General features: G+C 34.6%; 1 protein-coding gene across 4 annotated transcripts in view; it reads left to right on the top strand.

Annotated features, from left to right (window-relative positions):
• LOC125669392 (protein FAM149B1-like) overlaps positions 1 to 13,457 on the top strand; it is a 50,772-nt gene that overhangs the window by 7,043 nt on the left and 30,272 nt on the right. For 2 of the 4 annotated variants that reach the window (XM_056161242.1, XM_048903858.2), the window contains exon 1: positions 2,738 to 3,977. The exons of the other annotated variants lie outside the window; for them this stretch is intronic. In XM_056161242.1, the coding sequence (XP_056017217.1) occupies positions 3,844 to 3,977 (134 nt within the window). In that variant the 5' untranslated portion in view covers positions 2,738 to 3,843. Of the gene's footprint in view, positions 1 to 2,737; positions 3,978 to 13,457 lie in introns of those variants that run through there. 4 annotated transcript variants of the gene reach the window in all.

Genomic DNA, 13,457 nt, shown 5'->3' with positions numbered 1-13,457 from the left:
ACCGATAGTGACACTTGTACAGCTAAATTAACTTAATATTCAATCTTCACTCTTGCCTACTGATGTTTTAGGGATACTAAAAGCAATCCCCGTGTTTTTACATTGGAACTCCATTTACTTTGCCGTTGTACAGTAGATCTAAAGAAGACAGCGACATCTATTAAACCATTTGTGGGTTATGCAAAAGTTAGATTTCTGCCTCAATGCTCGTCAATGTTCAGTTCTTTTGATTCCTAGATACAAAATTCAAGATCCAGAAATAAATTGCTTTGAAGTGAAATATGCTTGCAAATAAATCTAAAAGTCTCTCTTTTACAAAACCATTCAATTGTTATTGATTTGGACAGAAAACTTTACCAAAAAAAGCAGTTGGAGATTCGCTTTATTTCCTTTGAGGATTACTCAGTCATGAATTTGCCATTAATCATTCAGATATGTATTGAAATTGCTCCGTTTTTAACTTTTTCAATATGAACCCAATTTTGTGATGGCTACACAGTTTGATAATCTTAGGTTTTCATACATTTTATGTCTCTGTGAACACCTGAAGCAAACAGTCTGAACTTTTTTGACTTGCATTGAAGTAAAATCCAGGCTAATGGCTGCTATTTAGACTCCAAAGGAGAGGTGCAGGAACATAATGTGTCTGCATGCTTTGTGAGATGCATGTGTTTGCACTATAGTGTACCTGCACGTATCTTTCACTGTTTTTAGCTTACCTGAACCGCAGCTCATATGGTCGATTAATTCTGTAAGAAATGAGAACAGCAATGCAAGTTTGATCAATATATGAGCAAATTCGGGGGGGAGGGGGGGGGGGTTAGAGATTTTGAATTCTTAAATCATCAGTGATTTCCTTTTTACAGTTATTTTTTTAATACTTATAAGAAGGGACATATCAATGGTTAATCAATGTACATTTGTCTGTCTGTTCAGAAAACCTACCCAGATGCTCTGAATGAAGCAAAATCACACTAAAGTCTTCCTATACAAAAATTGAGTTTTGTATAATTATACTATATATTCAATAGAAGTGAAATCTTTCTTCAACAAAATTTTAAACTTGGTGTTGATTTTATTATGATTATGATTAAAATTCAAAACAAAACTATCTTAATTTTCACAACAAAATGAAAATTTTAGATTGCTTTAAGGTATAATCAGCCATCATGAAGCTGTGACATACTCTCCATGTAATGAAATATTTCTCAAAACTCACAAGTTCCTGAACCTATAATTATACCCCCCGCACCCCGCAACAAGTTGGGGGGGGGGGGGGGGGTATACTGGAATCGGGTTGTCCGTCTGTCCGTTTGTCTGTAGACGCAATGGTTTCCGGGCTCTAAAGCATTATCCTTTCCACCTACCGTCACCATATCATATATATGGACTACCCATGGGATGAAGATGTTCCCTTTCGATTTTGGGGTCAAAAGGTCAAAGGTCAAGCGCACTGGACATTGAAGTAGCAATATGGTTTCCGGGCTCTAAAGCGTTATCCTTTCCACCTACAGTCACCATATCATACATATGGACTACCCATGGGATGAAGATGTTCCCTATCGATTTTGGGGTCAAAAGGTCAAAGGTCAAGGGCACTGGACATTAAAGTAGCAATATGGTTTCCGGGCTCTAAAGCGTTATCCTTTCCACCTACAGTCACCATATCATACATATGGACTACCCATGGGATGAAGATGTTCCCTATCGATTTTGGGGTCAAAAGGTCAAAGGTCATGCGCACTGGACATCGAAGTAGCAATATGGTTTCCATTTAAATTAAAACGGCTTTTTTCATCGCATGGAGATGCTGTGTTCCTAGTACCTCTTGTTTTCTTTTAAAAAATCAAGAAAATAAAAAATCTCTGCCATGTGAAAACTGTAGAGGGTGTTGGATGGACAAAATACATGTATATGTACCCTCCAAATAACATTGCATTTCAAATAAAGGGGCAAAACTCCTGCAAAAGGGGTAGAAATGGATCAAAATTGTAACATGATTTTGTGTGCCCCATAAGCTACACAGCAAGTTTTAGATTAATATGTAGCAGAGAAAATAATGAAAACAAACAGAACATTTAACACAAATTTTGATTAAGAAAGTTTTTAAACTTTATTTTTTTTTGTCATTGAATTAGTAAATCACAAGTTTACTACAAACATTTCTGACACCAAAGAAACAGCTAATATCGCTTTAAGTAAAGTTCTACAACTCATGGCCTTTTTGTCTTGTTTGCTAATTTAAAATGTCATAGAAAACAAACACCATAATGAAAATACCCTACACAAGCTTGTGGCATCACATACGCATTATGTAGTTTCTGGCACTCTCGTTTTACAGGTGTTACAGAAGATTTACCTGCAATGCATTTCCCTTAATGTGGAGATGAATTTCTTTACATGGGAATTGCTTGTTGATGTAGACCCCCCCCCCCCACCCGAAAAAAATTCACCAAAAAACATGTAATAAAGTTGATTTAATTGATGTAATCATTTTAAAATTGTCTTTCCATTTGTTTCTTTCAATTGGTATAGTTTATGGGTAGTCAAACAGAGAAAGGTCTTGTGATTATTTTGATTTAACCACTGATAAAGCCAACCACTGATCAACCAATTTGAAAATGTTCTATAACTTTTGAAACATTCCCAATTTTCTAAGAAGTTTTCATAATTTATTGAATGAGTATTCGCTCACCATTCTTCTCATGCAAGAAACCAAAATTTATTGACGCCATGCAGTTGTAAAAAATATGTGGGAAAGCCTTGGAATGTCTCTCTCTCTCCTGACAAACGATCATATTGCACAGTCACCCTCCGAAATCTTATAAATTATATACGTATAGACTGTATACATGCTAGGCACAATATCCGTGCTGTATTGATTGGTGTCTACCCATGGATTACAGGACTGTCTTTAACAGCTACAGTCAAACAGATCTTGTCATATAAACTTTCCTTCTTTGGGTTGGTTAGAAAACTTTTTGTTGGAACTTTATGCTGATCAAATCAAATGTCACGTGGTATTATGTTGGGATTTTCTTGTAAGACAGTATTTAGTCTTTGCTGAATATAACCACATGCCTTGACTAAAACTTTGTATTGTCTTAAATGCCACAAGGCAATATAGAAAAAAAGATCTATTTAAATGTTCAGCTAGTGGTAGTTTGTGGAAATCGCTATAGACCTGGCTTTTAATATCGAATAGCTGTATGTTTTGGAGATCCGTACAGAACCTCTGTAATGTTTTAAGAGGGAATTAAGTGAATGTCAAATGGAGTGTTAAAAAATGGAGAGGACTGGGTAACACTACCGCAGGACGAGTGAAACGCGAAGCTTTACGTCTTGTACGGAACAAATAACTCTGGCTGTTACTTTCATTAGATGAAAGGAAATTATTTAACAAGTGTATTCATCAGGTTTATTTATCTTACAGTAGTGCAAATGTGTATTTATGAGAACATAATGTGATATTGGAAAAAGCGACTTTAATATTTGCTCAGAGTTGTTGACACAGTTGAAATTATATGTCAAAAAATTGTGTTGGAATAGAAAATTCTCCTATAGTGATCTGAAATGGAGATTTATTGGTCCTCCCAAAAGTCAGTGTAGATTTGTTCATTCCTTGAGGTTCATGTTTGTTTGTTTTCATGTATTTGTTGATAAAGGTTGGCCCAATTACTGGTTATAATACAAGTGTATTTCGGTGAGCTGTAAATTTTGTTTAGCCTGTGGACGGAAAGAAAAACGTACGTTTTGGTAGATCAGGATCTTTTGACGTGTTGAGGAATTTAGCAGGAGGGTACAGATCGAGACACTTTCCCGCTACCTGTCGACATGTGAATAATGTTACATTTGGAAATAAGAGGCTCCAATCCTCGGCCAAATGTGCCGTCGCGCATTGGATATATGGTGACTGAACGGTCTCTGAGTGTCACCCCCACCCCGAGACAACACCGTCTCCTGCCAGTAACTCCAGGGTAGGTTTCTAATTCAGAGTTTGTTAACTTTACAGGATTGTCTTGTAGTTCTCATAAGGACAAAATGTTTTTAAGCATGATACCGTATAAGTATAGAATTTTCAGTGAGGATTTATTAAATTTTGGCATTACAAATGAGACAGTGTTGAGATCGCTGAAATTGAATATCACGGATATCTATTCCATGTCGGAGGTAATAGCTATATTTCTTGGAATTATAAAGTCGCTAAAATTAGCTATCACTGAATATCTATATTACCCATAATTTATGGGAAAATTACTAAATTTGTGTCTCGCTAAAGATACCACTTATATGGTATTCAGAATTCAAATGATATGAAACATCATATGGCTATCCTAAAGAACTGATTGATTTACATTGATGCAACCGACTCTAAGATACTGTTTTTGCTATTCTTGTTATTTTTATTCTGAAATCACATTCTTCAAATGATGTGTTGAAAGTTGCAGGGGAGTCAGTAATGCCAGTGGCAATTTATTTTTAAAATTCTATTGCATATGCTACATATGTATACTTTGTTTCTTGGCTGATTATATGTAAAATGTCTATATTGTGTGATTTTGAGGTCTGATCCTCAACTCAAAAAAGTACAGACTTATATACTTACTGATCATGCTGATGAATTTAAGAGTTGTGCATGTTGCTGTAAATCAAAAAATTTTAAAAGACAATATAATTGCTATAAATAATTGTAAATACTAGATTTTTTATAATGTTTTACTTTATTTTGAATACTAGGATTTGTTCAAGCAATTGAAAAAAAAAATTGCTTTATTTCGTATTTAAAAAATATAGCAGGTATTTTATTTTGTGTGAGAAATGAAACATTCAGAATTTCAAGTCAAGGAACACCGTCATTTAAGGTATAACTGTTTTATTTTTATACTTCGTGAACTGCCATTGAGTAGTTTCTATGTGTAACCACTGTGTGCTCAATCCTAATAAAGTTAAAAACATTGCACACATAAATGATGAAATTGATACTATCAAGTTGGTTTTATTCTGTTATGGATATGGTCTTGGCAGCAGTACAAAGTAGTGCACAATATCCTGCAAGAGTTTGAATCTTAAAATGTCTTTATATATATTGTTATTTATGTGCCCAGTTTGTGTTTTATCATCAGACCCCCGAGTATCAGAAGGAGATCTAGATTAGGTATCATTAAACAAGGGACGTGGCCAAATGGAATCATTTGTCATTGCTAGTGACATGAACGGGTTTTGGAAGGTTTGGGAATTTGTACTGGGCAGATAGGAATAAATCCCCCTGCCAGCTTAACCTATTTCAATATTTTAAGCTCATTTTTTTTTTTTTTACCAAACTTTAAAACAAGACCTAAACCAAAATCAGCTTATGCACATTGTATTTGTGTACTCTGACTCTGTTCTTTGTGGAGGATAAGAAGTGTAACAAATTTAAAAGTTATTTATATCCAACAGATTAAGATGACCCACAGTAACAGAATAGTTTTAGATGTATTTTTGGTTTTGGTGATGTGAATTGGTAACTTTATTCCTATCAAACAAGTGAATTCCATCATCAATTAACTTATAAATACCTCATGCAGCTAGATTAAAAACTTCATAATTTTTTTAATGATGTTTATGATTAGAATATTATTGACAGATATCATGTTTGAATTTATAAACCCTATCAATGACTTTTTATAATCTTTTCCCAGAATAATGTGCCTCCACAAATTTTATTGTAACTTTAATATCTTGAAGGTAAGGATCGACATATTGATAGATATGTTAATTCTAGAAAAAAAATTCCCCTGAAAATGGTTCCCCAAAATGATATTCAACTGCAGTTAAGTTCCCTCCGTTGAAGATTCAAAAGAAACTGTGTGTAAATTTCAAACATGTCTTACTTTTATCCTAAGTTACAGTGTCATGAGTAGAGAAATATATGCTGTATATTCCTTATTGTACGTGAGTACTTGATATCGCAAAATGACTCTTAGTTTTCAAATCGTGAGAAATATTTTAACTTGCAAGAGAAGTTTTTACATGTGCTTTAGCAATAGAAAAAGAAATTTTATTTTGTGAGTGAGCAGTGCTTCTTGCTAAATTATGCAATAATAAATTCCTTACAAGTGTTTAAAAATCTACAGTTAAAACTTGACCTGAACAGGTTTTGAAATTTGATGAAAAGTGCATATCAATTTCTTATAAGAAATGCAAAATTTTTTAATTTTTATTCATGATTTACATGTACAGATCTATATTTGAAAGATATAGGATTTGCTCACCAAAAGAATATATATACACATTATAAGGCCAAGTAAAATTAATTAGTAGATTATCATTCCTGCCCGCCCCTCGAAAATCGCCCCTCCCCGATTTTTTTTATTTTTCAAAATTACGATTTCCAAATATTTTTATGTCCGGTCCGGTATCGTAGACGTACTTTGTTTCACTTTGCCTTTTAGAAACCCAAATACACATGTAATTATGATTTATAAAGCCTTTTCTCAATGAGAGAAGGCATTTTTGAGGTCAAGAATACCATGGAGAAAAATAAAAAATAAAATCCTCCCACCCGCCCCATTTTTTTGTGAAGTTTGAATGATAATCTACTAATTAATTTTACTTGGCCTAAATACGATAAAATAATGAAAACAAGAACTGAAGTAAAAGTTTTTAGCAAAGTAAAGGTTAAATATTTCATTTATGATGTCAGACTACACATAATAGACTTGAAAATGGTGGGAAATATTCTGGTTTTATCACAAAACATTGATTTAGTTACAAAACATCAGATTTCAATTCTCAAAAATTTTACTTGAGTCATGTCCAAATTGCACCTTGAACACTTAATATAATATTCATCATTGTATTTTAGATTCACATTTAATCTCGCGGAATCAGAAGTAGTTTTATGTTTGTTATGTGAAGTACGTGCATTGTAATTGTATATTAAAAGAAGAAAGATTTTGTTATTCGAAGATATAATTTACTTTGTTTATAGCCAAAGGATACAAACGTGAAGTGTTGACTTTTAGGCTCATGAAAACATATAATGTTCGTGTTCTTATTGAAGATATGTAAGATTACAGAATAGGCAGGTGATATTTCTGCTTGATTTGGTGTAACTAATTGACCAACATGCTTGAAAACAAGAATACAATTGATTATGTCCGCCTGTGTGATTTTATTTACCTTTGCATAGATCTTCAAATTCAAAATTCATTTCACCTCAATTGTTCACCAAGCAATTATTAGCAATTAGTGTTCTATATATAATTCTTACTGTCAGTAATAATTACAGGTACAATGTGAAAAGGTTGTATCCTTGAAGGAAGAATTGTTTACACACAATGATTTTGCAGTTTCTGATAAATGTTTTGAAGAAAAAAAATTACGTCAGTGTAAATAGGATGCAATTTTCATGTAAGTCTGAATAATGAATTTTGATAGAATCGACCAAAACGGTACCACTTATGAAGAGAAAATTTAAGGACCAAATGACACTGCTTCAGTCTAATATAAAGAAAAATGATTTTTAAAAAAATCAAGTTGACTTTAGACTACAGTACGTTTAAACAGAGATAGTCTTGATTGATCTTTAATTCTTCAATTACAAATCTTCACTAGTCAATCCAGAAACAGGGCAAAGTTTTCTGTGATGGCAACTGCATGTGCAGCTCGTCATAAGAAATAACTTTGTTTGATTTAATGACTTGAGGAATGAATTCAAAAGTGATTGAGATTTGGTAGGCAGCTGTAGGTGGTTTCTATCTGTTGACGGGGATTGAGTTTTTGTAGACAGCTGTAGGTGGTTTCTATCTGTTGACGGGGATTGAGTTTTGGTTGGCAGCTATGGTGGTTTTTATCTGTTTTGGGATTGAGTTTAGGTAGGCAGCTTTAGGTGGTTTCTATCTAGCTGTTATCGGGATTGAGTTTTTGTAGGCAGCTGTAGGTGGTTTCTATCTGTTGACAGGGATTGAGTTTTTGTAGGCAGCTGTAGGTCCTGGTTTCTATCTAGCTGTTATTAGGATTAAGTTTTGGTAGGCAGCTTTGGTGGTTTCTATCTAGCTGTTATCTGGGATTGAGGTTTTGTAGGCAGCTGTGGTGGTTTCTATCTGTTGACGGGGATTGAGGTTTGGTAGGCAGCTGTGGTGGTTTCTATCTGTTGACGGGGATTGAGTTTTGGTAGGCAGCTTTAGGTGGTTTTTGTCTAGCTGTTATTGGGATTGAGTTTTTTATAGGCAGCTAGCTGTAGGTGGTTTTTATCTGTTTTGGGATTGAGTTTAGGTAGGCAGCTTTAGGTGGTTTCTATCTAGCTGTTATCGGGATTGAGTTTTGGTAGGCAGCTGTAGGTGGTTTATGTCTGTTGACAGGGATTGAGTTTTGGTAGGCAGCTGTGGTGGTTTTTATCTGTTGACGGGGATTGAGTTTTGGTAGGCAGCTGTGGTGGTTTTTATCTGTTGACGGGGATTGAGTTTTGGTAGGCAGCTATGGTGGTTTTTATCTGTTTTGGGATTGAGTTTTTGTAGGCAGCTGTAGGTGGTTTATCTATCTGTTGATGGGGATTGAGTTTTGGTAGGCAGCTGTGGTGGTTTTTATCTGTTTTGGGATTGAGTTTAGGTAGGCAGCTGTAGGTGGTTTCTATCTAGCTGTTATCGGGTATTGAGCTTTTGTAGGCAGCTTTGGTGGTTTTTATCTGTTGACGGGATTGAGATTTGGTAGGCAGCTGTTTAGATAGGTCCTATCCGCTAACAGAAAGTATGTGAACTCTATGTTTTTGGATTTTGACCTGTGTCTTGGGTCCCAGGCCTGTAAATGTATTTCATAGGTTTTTCAGGTAGTCAAACAAGGTCTATTGACATTTTAGATACAGCAAACAGAGCAAGCAATGAAAAGACCGACCCCCATCCATTATGATCCATTTTTCCTCTATTTATTTAATGTTATTGAATGAATGAAATGTTTTGAGCATTGAGTTAGATATTGGTTATTAATAATTTTCTGATGTAGGACAATTGATTGCCTTTGTTTATTTCTTCTTATTCTGTTCAAATGTTTGATCTGAGAATTTTTTTTTTCTTTTTCTGAAGAATTCGGGCAAACTGCTGAATGCATCTGTGTACTTGATGTGTGTAGTTCTCATATCTTAAAAAAGATCAAATCCCAGGTTTCAATTCAGTAAAAAAAGCTAGTTTATAATTATACAAATTTACCATTCAGTTCCTTGCCAAATGCATCAACTAAGATATTAAATGACTTTCAATGTAACCTGAGAGCCTAACTGTACTTTTCTGACAAGTTTTTTCCATCGTCTGTCAGTCATTGGTGCAATATTACCTGTTTTCAAATATTTGACTTCTTCTCAGAAACCAGTAGGCCATTTTCAATCAAACAGTACACAAACCATCTTTATGTCAAAGGTATTCAATTTTGTTGAAATAAATTACTTGATCATATATCTTCCTAAGGGATTGATTGATTGTATATATGTATTTATCCTTTAATGTCCCTCTCGAGAATTTTTCACTCATATGGAGATGTCACCATTGCTGGTGAAGGGCTGCAAAATTTAGGCAAAAATAATGCTTGGTGCTAACAACCTTTAAGCAGGAAGGGATCTTTATCATGCCACACCTGCTGTGACACTGGGCCTCGGTTTTTGCGGTCTCATCTGAAGGACTTCCCCATTTAGTCGCCTCTTACGACAAGCAAGGGTACTAGGACCTGTTCTAACCTGGATCCCCACAGGATCTTCCCAAGGGGAGGTTGAATTTAAGGTGAGGATAGGGATGGGTCTTATTGGTAATGAAGTCACATGGAGAAAAAGATTAAATTTACTTGATTATATTAACTTCTTTATATGGTACGTGTAGATTTAAAGTTTTTTAAATTATAGTGGCCTTGATGAAGATATGGTATCATTGTAGTAGTCTAGAGCAAATACACTGAAACACATCGGAAAACCTTTAGATTAAGGTTTAAAGTGTATTTATTTTACGACAATTAACAAACAATTTCTACAACTTAAGTATTAATGCTTCTTGTTGGCTTGAATATTTGCACAAAGGGGTCATTGATGTGGTAGGAAACTCCAAGTTACCGGATGAAACCCACATATCCAAGTGAGTGATCAGTGGCAGTAGCCTCTCGCTGCCAATCCTGAGGATCAAACTCGAGCGGCATGCAGCAATGAGAAGCAAGTGTGTTAACCACTATGTTACCCCGAACACCCAATGGTTAGTTCGAGGGCACTGAATACACAAAAACCTGAATAGGAAAGTTTAGACCCGTAGTAGAAATCAAGAGTGGTCAACATGATATTAATCCTCATTGAGGTGACCAGGTGAATAATCAAACACAGTAAACAAACAGGGGTCATCAGTGGTGTTAATGAAAAGGATACTAACTCAGAAATAATCAATTCAAGTAGAAAATGTACTTTTTACTGTGAAGTGTGAAAAAAAGGTGGTCAAAAGAATGCTAATCGTAAGTCAGGTGATTCATTAACAATTAAGTAAACAAACAGGAGAGTGGGTAGGCCAGTACTGAGTTAATGGTGTTTGCTAAGCTAGGACAGTGACTCTAAAAGAATAACCTACAATGTATATAAGTGGAAAAGATTTTTTTTATAAAGGTGGAAGAAGGTGGGACTCAAAGGATTATTATTGTTCCAACTTCTATATGAAGGTTTACACTAATTCCAATTGAGTATCCAATGTCCCAAGAATGACATTAAAACTTAATGGTTTGTCAAAACAATACATGCATTGGTATTCTCATGTTGACCTAGCTAGTCGTGGCAAATATAATCCTCATGTCGACCTAGCTAGTCGTGGCAAACATCCTCATGTAGATATAGCTAGTCGTGGCAAATATCCTCATGTCGACCTAGCTGTTCATGGCAAATATCCTCATGTTGACCTAACTTGGTTTGTGGCAAGTATCCTCATGTTGACCTAGCTGGTTTGTTGCAAGTATCCTGACATTGACTAGCTGGTTTTGGCAAGTATCCTTGTATTGGTCACCTAGTTGGTCTAAACGTAGTTTGGAGTCAAAGTTGGAGCTCAAATTGAAAGTTTAGATGGTTCAAAATACAATGAAATTTACATTCACCTTTATTTTGCCAGTGATAAACCGTCACTCAATTTCGTTCTTTCGATATCTTGACTTTTCAACTAGGCACATAAAAGCTTTTAGTCATAAAAAAAGTTGTGTCACTAAAATTTAATGCAAATTACCCAATGTTACCTGTATGTTTAATCCCTTATATTAACAAACTATACATAAAATAAAACCAAACCTTATCCATATCATCTAGAGCATTGCAATACCAGGAACTCCTTTTGAAAAGAAATGGTGGAAGAAAAATCCTCAAAAACCTAAATATAGACATAATGTTCAGATACCATATAAATGGATTTTTTAGCGAGAGACAAATTTAGCTATTTTTTCATAATATTGGGTATTCAACGAGAGCTGAATTTTAGCGACTGCATAATTCCAAGAAATTAACTATTATTTTGGATATGGAATAAATTAGTGATATTCAATTTTAGCGATCTCATCACTCTTGCTAATAATGCAAAAATATAATCCTCACTAAAAATTCTACTTATATACGGTGTGTCCCGGTGTAGGACAAACCAACAAAGTTTAGACCTGCAACGTTGTAAAAAAAGACATCTACCTCATATTGCATGTGAAATCCACAAATTTTGCTAATTGGGAGAATTAATTCATATATTTCTCCATACTCTTCACATGGGACAGGGAATGTCATGTTAGAACAAAATTATCATAGATATTTCTTAAAACATTCTATTTCAAGAAACCTACATTTGAATTTTAAGAAATGTGGCCTTTTTAATATCACAAACTTTAACTGAAATAACAATTTTTATGTGTGTTCAGCACATTGTTGTTGACAACATGTGATACAGGCTGTCATCCATTTAATGGCAGACGAAGGGAAGGTTGCTTTGGATTCTGGTTCAAAATGTAAAGGTCACAGGTAATGATGAAATGAAATGTATTTATAGATACAATGTACATCATGTGAAGATTGTGACATGAAAGTTTCAGTCTTGTTACAGAGAGTGTAGGTCAAAATTAGAAGACATCTGAAGATTGCGACTGGAAGTTTCAGTCTTGTTACAGAGAGTGAAGGTCGGAATTGGAAGACATCTGAAGGTCACAGCTAGGTCAAGATCAAATATAGACAGTAAATGCAACATTGTCAAATAATTTAGAGAGATGACAAAGATAAACCAAAATTAATTAGATAAAAAGAAATTGACCATAAAGGGAAAATGCGGTTTTTAAGATATATTTAGGAACAGTTTGTGATGCATGCTTTCGGGAACATTCTTTTTACTTCAAAATGCGGAAAGGAATATATGGGCCAAGTATTTTTTATATTATGCTCTTGATTTAAGTATTTGATCCATTAGTTGCTATGAAATGAATGAAGACTAGAAAGGTATAGGGTTCTAGGAAGTAATCCTCGAGTTTGGATACTTCAACTGCTAGGACTGATAAGAAACTGGTATTTACCTTGGGATGAGCGCATGTGACTCTTGGTGACCTATCATGCATGCTATTGGGGTCTGTATTTCCTAACATGTGTTGAGCATTAAGTTGTTTGATCTTTGATAATTAGGTTCTAGGTTCCTACAGTTTACCTTTCACAACTGCCTTTGAAGAAGATATTTACCCATTTGAAGCTGTCAATTATTCAACAAGACATCACCCTTAATTTTGATCAATTATTACAAACAATAAGTTCAAATGGAGTTTGTATAGAGTTAATTATATATGCAAGAGTTTGAAGAGAATTATGAAGTTGGAGAGCTCTGATGCATTTTGGCAAAAAGTATACATGTTTAAGCAATACATTTTTACACTGGGTTCTGTTCAGTTCAAAGGATGGAAAAAGCTTGAATGCCCGTTTTTACCCTTGATTACTGTAACACAAGGGAAGCAATGCTGGGTGGTTTGAAAAAAATTATTGTGGCCTTTTTATAGTGGGAATTAAGTTTGAATCACTGATTTTTAAAAATGAATATGTGATGAATTTACAACTGTTTACAGTACGGTAATTAATGATGATTGAGCATATATTACAGAACTAAGGTTACTTTATGCCTGAAATGGCCTTATCAGATGTAGTTATTGCCTTTAAAAAGTGTTCAAATTACATATGTGCATCCATGTTTCTATCTCAAATGTAATTTGATTTCTGTACATCTTGCCAATGAAAAAGTAAAGATAATGAACTGTGATCAATCTCACAAATCCTGTAAAGAATATAAAATTAAGAGTATAGGGCAAACACTGACCCCTGGACACACCAGAGGTGGGATCAGGTGCCTTAAGGGGGAGTAAGCATCTCCTGTTGACTGTCCACACATGGTATGAGCCCTATATCTCATCAGGTAAATGGAGTTGTCTGTACTCAAAACCAAAAGATCGCAGGACCTATAACA

Source organism: Ostrea edulis, chromosome 4 (genome assembly GCF_947568905.1).
Source record: "Ostrea edulis chromosome 4, xbOstEdul1.1, whole genome shotgun sequence".
NCBI classification, from domain to species: domain Eukaryota; kingdom Metazoa; phylum Mollusca; class Bivalvia; order Ostreida; family Ostreidae; genus Ostrea; species Ostrea edulis.
Note: the sequence above shows the minus strand (reverse complement) of the source record. Positions and strands in the feature narration are given on the sequence as shown.